This window comes from Lipophrys pholis, assembly GCF_963383615.2.
Source record: "Lipophrys pholis genome assembly, chromosome: 19".
Lineage (NCBI taxonomy): Eukaryota > Metazoa > Chordata > Actinopteri > Blenniiformes > Blenniidae > Lipophrys > Lipophrys pholis.
Window position 1 is genome coordinate 16,863,802 of NC_137647.1, and position 14,598 is coordinate 16,878,399.

Here is a 14,598-nt window from a genome sequence, read left to right on the forward strand (position 1 = left end):
CACTGAGACGAGAACTCCTGGAATTCTGGCATTTGTGAGAGTTCTAGAATGTACTTAGGGTGATCCAGTGTGTGAGAGGTCAAGGGGAAAGCTCAAGAATCTGTGGGATTTCTAACTAGAAAGTTTCAGAGTTGTGGATCGAGTCTGGAATGGAAATGTCCACATTTCAGGTTGGAAATTACTTAATTTCCAAATATTGAAATAAGAGACCTATAAAAGGTTAAAGTTCTGAAACGTGAGATATGTTGGTCAGTTTTACATTTGCTGTGGGTATTTATAGACTTTATTCAGTCCCAAAATAAAAAGGACAAAAGTGTATTTTCTATGTTTTTAGGTTGCCAAAGGGGGTGCCCGTATAGCATAATATGCCTTATTTTCATAGTGGTTATTTATTTATTTAATTTAAACATTGTTCCTCTTTACTTTAGATGATGAGTCATATAAGCTATCTTCGAGTAATTGAACTAAATCTCAACAGTGACCTCTTAGTTGACATTAAATTCCACACATCAAAGCAAGATCAATGTGTTAATAGAGCACCATTTAGACACAAGAGCATTCACAGTGCTTGACAAAGAAATAAAATAAATACATCAAAACAAAGCGATTAAGAAAGGCCTAAAAAGGAGAATGCCCTGTGACGAACTGCCGACCTGCTCAAGGATGTATCCTGCCCTGTTAATTGGAACGCCTGAGAAAATAATAATGTTTTAAATCCTGATTTAAAAGAGGACAGCGTGTCAGCATGTCAGGCGAGGAACGTAGGAGTCCATAGTTATAACCAGATTTCTGGCTTGACTCGTTGGCTAAAGTGACATGGAGTCCAGATGAGCACTGACCTTTCCACTTTCCTCTCTTGGTTAAGTTGTAGAAAGATCCGACACAGCCACTCAATAATTTCATTCATGCGTTTACTCAGCAGGTATAGGGGGGGCTGTGGTCATTCACTGGCACTGATGGGTGGGCACATAAACATCCCTCACTTTTACATAAAGATCAATCACCATTTCCTTCAAGAAAGGAGAAAATGTCTCAGTCGTATATGTTTATTTAAAAGAAACAACAATATATGAAAATGTGTAATGCTTTTAGTTGTTATAAGTGAGCACATGTCAAATAGTAGATTTAAATTTTCTTATGCTACCTATTGTCGGTGAGTGGGAAAAGTCTTGTCTAACGGTTTCTTTTCATTTCCCATTAGATATCAGGTGAATACTGAATGAAGTTGTTGAGCAGTCAACACACCACAGAGCTTCAGATCTCTGCGAGGAGGCGAACAGCCAGCGACTTAGATTGGTTCTGTTTCATCACTTCCCAGCAACTCTTTCTTTCCTCAAACGAATCCAAAATCTGCTGCCTGATAGTCATTCAGGGAGGTTCGTCACAGCGTTAAAGCTGGACTGATAATAAACTGTTCCGTTTGCTTTAAACAAGACAAGTAGAAAATGGCAGCAATTATCCTGAGTAAAATGTTACCTTTGAGAGATTTCCTCTTTCTTCAGTTCATTCTGTGGCTCTTTCCATCGTTATGTAATTAATTATTTGTCTTCATAGATTTTCTGTCCGAGCAACATTCAGCTTGTTCTTCACTCATAACTCGTAAAAGAATTCAGTGTTAGAAAGTTGGATGGATTCATTCTTCCTTTCAGGAGTGAGTCTGCCGTATCACACACGTCCTGGGATTCTACTTTCTGGTCACTTTATTAAAGAATTGCAGCCTATTCAGGTTTCATAGCAGACATTAACATTTTCAATCCTGATACGATCACAGTGTTGAATGGATGTTTTGAGGCAATGGGTACGCTGAGATGAGAGTAAAAAAGATACGCGGCGATTTGAAGAATGTGCCTCATGATGCGGCACAGTCATCCTGGTAAGATGTAATAACTGCCAGGAGGAGGCGCTTATCTCACATTGTGCAGGAGCGTCAGCGAGAGACGCGGCCACAAAGAGAAAGAGAGAGGGGGGGGGGGGGAGAAATGTCTCTAGTTATCAAAACCCAAAGCGAGTGCCTTTTTTTTATGATTTAGCTGCCCTGACATTGCTGCCTGATAGATGACAATAGAATTGAACACAACAGAGCTGAAATACACTCTCTGGAGAAAACATAATAAGAAGACGGAAAGGCAATGCACGACACAATTCATGTCGTTTCCGGATCAGGCCTCAGATTTGTCAAGCAAAGCATTGCTGCGGTTAAAGTCGGACAGCTGCCGCTCAGTAAATCATCATGACAACAGTGATAGCTGCAATATGTACCGAGAGTTTCATGCTGAACTCACTGACCTGCTCATTTAAAAGACAAAGAAGATTGATGAGGACCATGAGCACGTCTCTTTATAATTAAGTAAGACGAGGTGTGTTATTAAAGCATAAACACCATGATTGTCTCGTCTGGTTGCAAGCGTTGAGAAAGTTGAGACCGCAGCACAATTGCAGTGCTTACACTCGGCAAAGCTGGGAACGTTTACGCTGAAATTAGCCTGTGAACTTCACACAGCTCCCATACAGCTTGAAGGTTCAGCGCGTAACACCCAGGCAATGCCACTTGTGTACATTAGGTGGCAGTGCTGAGTTACAGTCATAGTCAGTTTGTCTTCAGTCCGACTCCGTTGAGTTTCTGTCAATTTTTAAAGTTTACTTCTAGGTTTTTTTTCCAAAAAACTTTTACATGGCAATCGGTCGAAGTGACAACAGGAAACTTTTGTTGTGTTTTGGATGAACGAACATGACAACATTGCTTGGAGCCGCTGAAAATGCAACTTTCTGAAAACAGCTCCCAAGGTGGACCTTTTTTTGAAACGCGCACCACGGCTGTAGTAAATAGCCTGTTGACTCGTCATTGTTAATATTTGCAGCGCATTGTTTTCTGTGCTCCTGTGTGTGGTTTCATCACAAAAACCAACAAGAGCGCCCACTAGTGGCCCTACACAACAACTATGTTTTCAGCATTTTGACTGTTTCTATATAAACAGACATCCTTTTTAAAATGTTGCTTTGAAAACGCAAACGTTTTTTATTTAAGCAAAAACGCAAAAACAATCACTTAACCAGCATCCTTAGTTATAAAGCAGCAGAGTTCCAGCCTCTGTGTTTATCACACATTCTGCCATTTCTTATTAGACCGACGACGGACTTGAATGAACTGGTTGAAGCGAGGTGGTTAGTGTCAGTAGAGTACCACAATATTTTGAAGTCAATAGATCCTTATCATTTATCATAATGCGAAGAAAAATGCATACTGTAACTAAGTTATGTTTAACTAATTGTAATAATGGAGTTTTAATAAAGCAAATGTGATGTATTTGAGTGAATGTCCAAGAAATTCAACAAATACCAGTGTAATTTACTCGCCGGTCTAACTAGTGACCTGACAGCATCCCAACACCAAAACACAACATATGCTGGAAAAACAAGCTGATTTTGCTGCTGATTTAAGCAGGTTTTTTTTTTTTCTTCTTTTTTACCCGATAATTGCTGTTTAACATTGAGTTATTGTCTGAGTTCTCCTTTCTGCACTTCACGATTAACAGTGACTTTTATCTGCTTTGGATCATTTTTGAAACACTATCAGCTTTATTGAAAATTTAATAGCTTCAGATTAAAATAAGATGATAATTGACAAATTGCTTCAAGACTTGGAGCAGTTTAAAAAAACAAAAAAACAGAAACAAAATAAATGGCATAAACTGTATTTTATGAATTAATTGGCCCAATGTGAAAGAATTTTTTTTTTAAAAACACAAGGTGCTCCTCTCTTGGATGTCGAAATTTAATATAAAATCAAATCAAATACTGCTCAGAGCAAGTGTTATTTGAAAGTGGAATCAATGTTGAAATTAAAGGTCAAACTACTTTCAAAAGGTTTTAATGTACAACAACAGTACACACAGAATGACAAACGAAAATAAAAAATAAAAGTGCAACGATACAAATCAATAAATTCTACAACAAGGGTCGTCAGCATCTGGGAAACTGAGATCTACTTCAACATGTTGTAAAGAGTTATGAGTTATAAAGCAAGAGATTAATTAGAGTTTCACACCCTGTTTCCTCCAACCACTAAGATCTGATCTGAGGACAGTTCACACGGTGCTGCCAGGCGCATACGGGCATCGCTTTGGAAACCCAATAACAAATAATACATAATACCATCATGAATATGAAACTACAAAAACAATAAAGCAATTAAACGGATTCAAAAACAGGTGAAACAAAACACACACACACACACACACACACACACACACACACACACACACACACACACACACACACACACACACACACACACACACACACACACACACACACACAAAGAACAAATATGAGGAATAAAGTTAGGAGAGAATAGCCTCAAACCTAATGTCAACGCACATATTCAATTTCAAATAACACACTCCAGGTTTAATGCTGGACATGGAAGAAGGAGAACAAATTAGAAGAAATACCGGGGAACTCCAGGCAGTTCCCTCTAGGGGGAGCACTGCATGAAAAAGACTAGGATAAGCCTTTAGCCAATGGGGATGCTCAGGAGATTACTCAAACAGCATCTAAAAAAAGCTTGCCATGCTGCACTCAGAGAGTAGAAGTGAGGAGCACTTGCTGTGAGGAGTTGAGCTGCCTGTTGCATGCCATGGCAGCGTTTCACCGCATACTTCTCCTGCTATCTGGTAAGTTGATTACTGACTCTGAAGTGGAGTTCTTGCCGGAGAAACAATGCTTGGGGAATTATTTAAAGAACACGCAGAAGGGAAGCCTGAGCAGGTGAGAGGCTGGAGATGAAGCTGCTTGATGGTGATTGTTTTCCTCCATGACTTTAGGAAATCTTGCTGCTTTGCAGTGTGATGACTTGTAGGTCTCCATGTGATGGGATGGAATTAAAAGTACTCTTAAATAGAGGTGCAGATACTTGTGCAAAAAAAAAAGACGTAAGCAAGACTAAGGTAAGGATTAAGTGAAGATCGAAAAAGAAATGTTTTGTAAGACCCTGTTAATGTATGTGAATAACACAAATGAAACTTGGATCATGGTTTCGAGTCAAAAAGTAAAGTTCTTCCTGAATAGAAACAAAATGAAAACAAATCATGGTGTTACACCCGGAGGAGGGACGGAACATATCTTGAAGGACACAGGGAAACGGTAGGATTTTTATTTAATTTTCTTTTAATTTGCTCGTTGGTTTTTAATTTTAAAACAAAGTGTTGAGTCTGAAAAGCAAGCGGGTTATGTAAAATCCAGAACCCGACCAAACCCCATAACCACGCCGTGTCCTAACTTAATTATATATTAAAAAAAAACAGGTTGGGCAGGCAAAAACTAAACAAACAGGTGCGGTGCCGGGCCAACCCTGTACAGGGCCGTAGGAGCCGGCTCCAACACCCAATCTAAGAAACCAAAACCCTGAACTACTTCTGAAGGATGAACAAAAATGAAAACAGGACCACTGGCCCCACCAGGGAAAAGGGATCTGAGCCAACCCCACACACACCGAAGGCGGAAGAGCCGAAGAGGGCAGCCGCCTGGCTGCGAGTCTGAACGGGAGTGATCGAGAGAGAGAGAGAGAGAGAGAAGCAGCCTACGCTTCAGCCGCCGCCTATTTATAGGCGGAGAGGCGGGCTTCAAAAAAATCTACCAAAATAATAAATATCAACAAATACTGAAATAATCCCACAAGAAAACCAACAAGGGGATATAGAGATAAATTTACTTCCAGCCAAAAAATATTCCTTTATATATATAACAAACTAAATAAATTGACCTCTCAACGGAAGTAGAATAATAACAAATACGAAAAAGCCTTCCCCAATACCTAACACATGGACACAGGCAAATACCTTCCCCAATACCCAACACCCCCACCCAGTGTCACTGAATAAGTATGAATAGTGGCCGTAACAAACAGAAAAAAAACGGTCACATTCAATTTATTCTGAGCCCTCGGCCCTCGCATAACATCTTACAGACGTGAAAGTGCGTCGGCGAGGACATTGTCACTCCCGCGAATGTGCGTGATCACAAGATTAAATTGTTGTAAGCGCAATGACCAATTCATCAGCCTGCGGTTCTTATTACGCATCCTATCAAGAAAAACCAGAGGATTGTGGTCCGTGTAAATGACCACAGGTACACTCGAACCACCGACGTAAACCTCGAAATGTTCCAAGGCCATGATCAATGCCAGCGCTTCTTTCTCAATGGTGGAACACCACCGCTGGTGCCGATCCATCTTAATTGAAAAGAACGAAACAGGATGTTCGACGCCATCACAGTCATCCTGCGGGAGCACGGCACCCACGCCCGAGTCACATGCGTCCACAGCAACCTTAAAGGGCCCGTCAAAACAAGGTGCAGCAAGCACAGGGGCGGTAACAAGCAGCAACTTGGTCTGGTCAAAGGCAGATTGACAGAAGAACAGAAGTCAACTTTTGGGCTGAGAAGGTCAGTTAAAGGAGCCGCCACCGCTGAAAAGTTCTTACCAAAACCCACGGTAATAACCGATCATAGCCAAGTAAAGTCGGAGCTCCGTACAGTTAGTAGGCGGCGGAATTGCTAAAATCGCCTCAACCTTCGCCTGAACCGGTCGCACCTGACCTCCCCCCACCCTTTTCCCCAAGTCAGTGACAGTCGCCTTGCCAAACTCACACTTTGAGAGGTTCACAGTCAGGTTGGCCTCCCGCAGCCACTGGAAGACTCTGCCCCAAATGCTCCACCCGAGATGACGAGCAGATCACTACATCGTCCAGGTAGGCTTCACAGAAAGGCAAACCAGACAACACCACATTCATAAGCCTTTGAAAAGTAGCTGGCGCGTTGCACATGCCAAAAGCCATCACAATGTACTGAAGGAAGTCATCGGGTGTGACAAACGCAGATATTTCTTTGGCACGCTCTGTCAAACAGACCTGCCAGTAGCCCTTTAACAAGTCAAGCTTACTGACGTACTCTGCCGCGCCCACATGATCTACGCAATCATCCATCCGAGGAAGTGGATAACAATCCGGTTTAGTCACCCTCATTTACCTTCCTAAAGTATGTACAAAACCGGTCATCTCCATTGGCTTTCAATGTTAACAGACATGGCAAACTCCTTGCACTGCTCCTATTCTCGGCTATGCCATGTAGCACCATGTAATCAACATGTTATTTCAAACGAGCGCGTTTTTTCCGGATTGACGCTGTAGGGATGCTGTTTTATAGGTTTAGCGTCCCCCACGTCCATATCGTGGTAGAGCACGTGCGTCTGGGAGGGAACATCCCCAAACAGCGAATCATATGTCCGGACTAATTCGACCAGATCACACTGCTCCGACTCACACAGATGGGAACACAACCTCGGCAAATTTTTCAACGCCACTGAGTTGGCAAACCTCCCCTGAGCCAACGCCACGGACCCGTGATCCTCCTCCGGATGTGCGGAAACGGACAGCTCCTGGTCATCTGTCACCAAACTGACACAAACTTCAGCGCGTTCAGCACCACCGGCAGCGGACAGCTCCACAGGTGCGGCACCATTTTCTGACGGGGACCCCACGGGCTTAACCCGCTCGAAATACGGCTTCAACATATTCACGTGACACAACCGCGTTGTACGGCGACGTTCTGGGGTGGAGATTACATAGTCCCTGTCACCTACTTTGCGTTTCACAAGGTAAGGACCACTGTACCGCGCCTGCGAACTAGAGCCAGGAATTGGCAGTAGCACCGATACCTTTTCACCCGGTTTTAATTCCCTTATTTTAATCATGTTTATCAAAAAGAGACTTCATGCGGGCCTGCGCATCTTTAAGATTTTCCCTGGCAATTTCACATGCACGGCGCAGTCTGTGTCTAAACCGACTGACATAGTCCAACAGATTCCTTTTAGTTTCCGCCCCGAGCCACTTTTCCTTCAGCAGCGTTAAAGGATCACGAACAGTGTGTGCGAAAACTAACTCTGCTGGGCTAAAACCAAGGGACTCCTGCACCACTTCCCGTATGGCGATCATCTGCAAATGTACCCCCTCATCCCAGTCCGTTTCGAACAGTAAGTGCGAAGCATTGTTTTTAGCGTTTGGTGGAAACGTTCTAACGCGCCTTGACTTTCGGGATGAAACGCACTTGAGTAACAGTGTTGTATGTCGAGTTGCTTCAGGACCTTTGGCGAATATTTTAGACATGAAATTCGAGCCCTGATCAGACTGCAACACGCGCGGAAACCCGAACAAGGAAAATAACTTTGTTAATGCTTTTACAACAACTGGAGTGGTGATCTTACGCACTGGAAAGACTTCTGGAAAACGTGTGTTCGCGCACATAACCGTGACAAGGAATTTATTCCCAAACTTGGTTCGAGGCAGCGGACCCACACGGTCAACCAGCACGAGCTCAAATGGGTCACCAACAGCTGGGATTGGATACAGGGGCGCTGGAGGGATTACTTGATTTGGTTTCCCAGAAACTTGGCACCAATGACACGCCCTACAATAACGCGCAACATCGCCTTTCAACCCGGGCCAGAAGAAGTGACGTAGAACGCGATCATAGGTTTTCCTAATGCCAAGATGACCAGAGAGCGGATTGTCATGGGCCAGTTTTAGTATCTCAGCCCGATACGAAGTGGGAACAACCATCTGCGTAACCACGCTCCACTCTTCAACTGGAGAGACATTCAGCGGCGTCCATTTACGCATCAGTAAACCCTCGTTTACGAAGTAACCCGTAGACATGGATTCCTTCAAGTCACCAGTCACCGCGACTTCAAACAGACGTGCCAAACTTCCATCTCCTTTCTGGTCAGCAATCAACTGCTGCCTGGACAGCGACAGATTACTCGAATCAGGCACGCCTCTTTCACGCTTCACATTGCCCTGTGTAGGTAACATAGGCTATGCGTCTTTAACAATGTCGGCTTCAAAGTCACGCATGAAACTGTCACTCAAATCAATGTCTTCTTCTGACGTTGCACAGCTGCGCGCGTAAAGGCGCAAGATGTAAAAACATGTAGATATTCCCGTGCCAGCTCGTCAGGACAGTTGGACACAATAGGGACAGGTGTGACTTCAGGCGTAACAAGCACTCTGCCTCCTGCTAAATTATTCCCCATAATCACAGACACTCCATGTATCGGGAAATCAGGGCGCACGCCCACCACAGCGTCCCCCGATCACAGGTCTGACTGAATGATGATTTTATGCAGGTGAACGCCAATGTCCTGCATATTGAAACTACGCACAGGGACAACCGCACCAACCGCAGTGTCATTGTTCAGCGGCAAAACACCCTCCAGAATAAAAGACTGAGAGGCCGACAGAGAGTTTACATTCACCGGACACCGACACAAACCCGTCCATGACAAATGGCTTGAAGTCCGCGTAATCACAGGCTTTTTGACACGGAAGTGGCTGCTCAACCTCACACACAGTTTTGATCAGAGCAACTGGCCTTGTATTTTTCTTTTTCAGAACAGGACAACCAGAAATGACGTGCAAACCCCAACCTACTTCTGAAGGATAAACAAAAACGAAAACAGGACCACCGGCCCCACCAGGGGAAAAGGATCTGAGCTAACCCCACACACAACGAAGGCGGAAGAGCCGAAGAGGGCAGCCGCCTGGCTGCGTGTCTGAACGGGAGTGATCGAGAGAGAGACGCCGACTACGCTTCAGCCGCCACCTACTTATAGGCGGAGAGGCGGGCTTAAAAAAAAACTACCAAAATAATAAATATCAACAAATACTGAAATAATCCCTCAAGAAAACCAACAAGGGGATATAGAGATAAATTTACTTCCCGCCAAAAATATTACTTTATATATATATAACAAACTAAATAAATTGACCTCTCAACGGAAGTAGAATAATAACAAACACGAAAAACCTTCCCCAATACCTAACACATGGACACAGGCAAAAACCTGGCTCAATACCACAAGCTTCAGAGCCATTTCAGTGTAGTGGTTTGCACTCTTACCTCACAGTGAGAATCTCCCGGGTTCGAGTCTGGACTTGTATTTTTCTGTATGGAGTTTGCATCCTTGTGCTTGGGTGGAATTTCTCCAGGTATTGTGGTTTCCTCCTACTGTCTAAAAAACAGGGATTTTGAATAAATAACTTTCTTTACATTAACCATAGGTGTCCATGTAAGCGTGTCCAACTCTTTGTTCACAGTAGATGGTAGAGAATAGATGGACACTTGTACTGAAGAAGCTTTTTCTCTAAACAGAAAGTCTTGAAATAAAACCAATATGGGTGCAACTTGTTGCCTCTTTAAATTCATCACTTTTTGCAGCTTCAGTATGGATAACTGCCCTTGTCCTTTCACTCTAACTTCAACATGAATACTCAGGTGAAGTGCGTGTTATTGTGTCCAAACCAAAATGCACAAAACAAACCACAAGTGACAGACTTTGCTGGAAAGTAGACCAACAGATAACTTTGTCCCCCATCTTCTGTTGTTCATTCCTCTCTGCAGTGGCTGTTGCTTCTGCGGCAGCACGCAGGTCCCAGCGGACAAGAAGAGGGCTCCTGGAGCTGGCGGGGGCCATCAAGTGCAGCACGGGGCGATCTGCTTTGTCCTACGTGATGTATGGTTGCTACTGCGGACTGGGTGGTCAAGGCTGGCCGAGAGACAGAGCAGACTGGTGAGGCAGCAGCTTTTATCACACTCATTTAGGGAACTACTTTTCACTTGTATCTTGACAGAACACCATGCCTGGACTTATTATGAGTGCGTTTGTAACGCTGACTGTGCCAAAGGTTATCATTCAGAGATGATGGTTAGCCCTGCTCTCCATAGCTGGTGTGTACACATCATTTCTTCTTCCTGGTTGGTTGTTCCTGCATCTGCATGCACAAAAACACACACATGGACACAGAGTTTCCGTTTATGAATGAGTCGACTGAACCACAAACTCACATCGGTCCAACGGGACCTTTCAAAATAGTCCAAGAATTCCACACCCAATTCCTAATTACCGTCTCCTTCTCTTCCTTCTCCACCACAAGACCTCTCACCCCCTCCAACCAGTGAACTTGCTAACTATCTGTTGTGAAAACTGGTGCGGTGATCCTGCCCTGCCTTTAAAATAGCCGCGTTGTGATGTGAACCACAGCCCCGTCACCACCCACCTCACGCTGCTTTTGTAACCTTGTCTCCTCCAGACTGAGCTCGGCCTTCTAATGATACACGCGTGTTTGTCGTTCATCTCTCCGAGTTTAGGTGTTGCCACAGACATGACTGCTGCTACGGAGAAGCAGAAGATCTGGGCTGCCAAACCAAAACAGACCAGTATCACTGGACATGTGAGGACAAGAAGGCTGAGTGCGGTAATGTCTTTTTTAGATTCTTGTTTGTTCTTCTGGAATGAAAACAGCTGCCGATCTTCCTGCTTTACAGCATTTTCATATGTGAAAACAGGATTAATGGAAGATAAATCTGCTTGTTTGCACACACAATAGGTCTGGTTTTGTTGTGTAGTTTGTCTAAAACAGGTGTAACTTAATTTAAATTTCCTTGCATTTGTACAAACATGATTAGCCAGAGACACCACATGGTTTGTGGTTCATATTCTTAAATGATTTCACAAAAGCTTGTGTTGTAACACATCCGTAGGCCAAGAGAGAGAAAGAGGCAATGTGTTTTTTAAACCTGTAAGAAGGCAGCTGATTGCTCAACGAAATAGGACGTACCATGTACTTCTAATGAAATTTACTGAATCTATAAACTGTGGTATTTATTTCTTGTATACAGCAAAAAACCATGTTAAGAAAAAATAAATAAAGTAAAAAAAACAACTTCTTTTAAGCACTTTTTTAAAGCAGATTATTGCAAAATATCCACAATACCTAACTTTCTTAGGGATACCCCTAAATTAGGGGTGATAACATAAGGCCCATGGGCACATAAGAGGCTCCAATCCGGCCAAACCAATTAGCAAATCATAAAAATGTATTAGAAAACACTGATTATTTAAAACAAACTTTGTAAGAGTAGGAGACACGACACACTGAGCCGAAATATGGGTATGTAAGACAGCTACCTTATCGTTATCAAACTAGCCTCAAAACCACGCTGTCAGGGTGAGTTTGTAAAAACCTGCATAACGCAACAAGATTTTCAAAATATTCTGCATCAGAAAGTACAAATAAATTGGTTTTAAGTTGACGTTTTAGTCATTTTCTCTAGTAATTGTTTGGTTATTGTGAAAATATAAACATTTGTATCACGTATACTCTGTGCCACAACAAAGACACAATTTGACATTTAAATCAACATGATATGGCACTATGTCCATCACTCAAGATGAAATTGGGCTCTATGTAGCCCCTTATCTAAAATGTTGTTGATATAAATGAACATTCAGAAACTAATAATTCAAGCTGAAATTGCTGTATTATCAACCAATAATGACTCCCGTTACTAAGGAACAGTATGGAAAGCCGATTGAGCATTTATTTGATATCCTTGATATCAAACTTAAGGTACATGTACTAGTAAGCTCTTTGTCCTCACGAGTAAGACAATACCGTGCACTAGTAGAACAACTGGGGAACACTAGTAGAAGGACTGTGCCTTACTAGTAATGGTTTTTCCACTACAAGTGTAAGTAAGTAGTAGTAGTAGTGTGTAGTAAGACATTTTTGACCTCACTAGTAGCTCATCCAAGTTTAAATTGTGCGTCCGTCCACAGAAATATAAGTTCTTGTTTGCCGTGTCACTGATGTTCGGTTAGTATTAGGTTGCTGTAGTTTAACTAGCAGCAACACGATCGCGGCTGTAATTGTTTGTCTACCTGTAGTCAGCTCATGTTGCTCCGTGCTCATGTTTATCTTCCAACATGTGAATACACAGTACAGTTCCACAGTAACCCATGTGTCTTACACAGCCGTTGTGCTATGTGTGATCATTTGTTGAGGATAATATTCCTTTTGGACTAAGGATGATATTCTAAATTATGAATATTGCTGACATTTTGTTTGCGGAGAGATCTATGTTCTCAGTTCTACCAGATACTCAACAAACCTTTCAACCTGATCCATAGATGGCCAACTATCCCATCCATGCGTTACTAGTGCAGCACAGGAGTACACTAGTGAGGTTTGATTGCGCACGAGTAGGCCAAAAGTGGCACTAGTTGTGGAAAAACCATTACTATTAAGACACAGTCGTTCTACTAGTGTGCCCTAGTTGTTCTACTAGTGCACGGTATTGTCTTACTAGTTAGGACAAACAGCTTACTAGTACACGGACCTGAAGTTTGATATCAAGGATATCAAATAAATGCTCAAACGTCTTTCCATGGAACAGGAAAACCAAGTACTAGTACTCACGTGCTGTAATGTTGTAATATAATGAAAGCGCCTCCTTTCAACGGGTCCCAGAGAGGAAACATTAATTCTTCTCCTTGCAGATGATCTGGACGACAAATGTGAGAAGTTCCTGTGCAAGTGCGACCGAGATGCTGCCAAATGCTTGAGAAAAGCACCTTTCATCCAGAAATATGCCCTTTGGCCAGATTTCATGTGCGGCTCTGAACACCCGATGTGTAGTATTTACTGACTCAATAAACACACCTTCATATCCTATGTGCCTTGTAGAAAGACAATAAAATACAGTCAGATGCGACTTACAATATGCTTTCTATTTTTTTTTTTTTAACATTATCAGACTGTTTTTAATGAAATTGTGCTGTATTTCTCTCTTTTTCTTTTTTTCTTTTTTTTTAAAGAAAAAGAATTCGCAATAAATTTGGGGAAATCCCTGTAATTTCCTGGCTAAGAATTATATAAAAGGGGACTTCCTCTTTGGAACCTCAGTCAGAGCTTGGCCTCAAGGTCAGATGTTGATGGGAAAGAGGAAAGATCAGGTAACCAGTTCTCACAACTTTTATTCTATTTGTTTGAAACGTGCACCTGAGCTGTACCTGCCAGTTCCTGCTTTATTGCTCTGATGTTGACTCCCTGTGCTCGGGGAGCGTTAGGTTTCTGACTGTGCTTCATTCATAAGAGTTGAAAGAAAAAAAAAAAAAAAAAGCATTCGGAAACTTAGTGAGGTACACTGAGGTTTTTCTTGCCATTCTATGTAAAGTCTTCAGTGGCACAACTTCCATCCCTGAGTTTTATTTTTAATGCGCATGACGTGCCTAGGAGGAACTGTCAAACCCAAACCTTCAGCTGCTTCAACTTCTGGAAAAAGAACAACAAAAACAACAACCTTCAGCTGCTTATAAGGTTTTCAGAGTTATGGATGATGGATGATGGATGGATGGATGGATGGATGGAAGAAAGTCAAGCCAGATTCAACACATCAGATGGATCACAATGTGTAAAGTCAAGGTATCCACCTGCAGATGGCACCATATTCCCACCTAAACACTTGTGGAAACAGCCAAACAGTTTTTACTCAATAAGAGAACAAAAAAAAAAGAAAAAGAAAAAGCATATATTTTTCCTTAAGGTTCCTAAGAAGGATCTTTTGACTTGTTGGTCCAGCTAGAAACCATTGCTCTATTTTAATCCACCACAGTTAACTCTTGTTTGGTTTGGGAACCTCTTCCAGGCTCAATGTCAAGTTAAAAATCTTAACTCAGTCTGATTCCCAGTAAACAGTATCGCCACC

At 42.5% G+C, this 14,598-nt stretch overlaps 1 protein-coding gene across 2 annotated transcripts; it reads left to right on the plus strand.

The window, feature by feature from the left end:
• Positions 1-4,528: 4,528 nt before the first annotated feature.
• Positions 4,529-14,392, plus strand: pla2g10 (phospholipase A2 group X). 2 transcript variants are annotated; one of them, XM_080488739.1, is made up of 5 exons: positions 4,581-4,673; positions 9,444-10,040; positions 10,453-10,621; positions 11,200-11,306; positions 13,391-14,392. In XM_080488739.1, the coding sequence occupies exons 2-5, from the start codon at positions 10,001-10,003 to the stop codon at positions 13,537-13,539; spliced, it is 465 nt and encodes a 154-aa protein (XP_080344865.1). In that variant the 5' UTR covers positions 4,581-4,673; positions 9,444-10,000; the 3' UTR covers positions 13,540-14,392. The 2 variants fall into 2 exon arrangements, with proteins under 2 accessions (XP_080344866.1, XP_080344865.1); XM_080488740.1 differs by lacking the exon at positions 9,444-10,040 and having other exon boundaries at positions 4,529-4,673.
• Positions 14,393-14,598: the final 206 nt, after the last annotated feature.

Coding starts and splice junctions, on each gene's coding strand:
- pla2g10 (XM_080488739.1), top strand. CDS start 10,001: ATGGAGTTTGCATCCTTGTGCTTGGGTGGAATTTCTCCAG. Junction 10,622..11,199: donor CCGAGAGACAGAGCAGACTG/GTGAGGCAGCAG, acceptor CTCCGAGTTTAG/GTGTTGCCACAGACATGACT. Junction 11,307..13,390: donor GGACAAGAAGGCTGAGTGCG/GTAATGTCTTTT, acceptor TTCTCCTTGCAG/ATGATCTGGACGACAAATGT.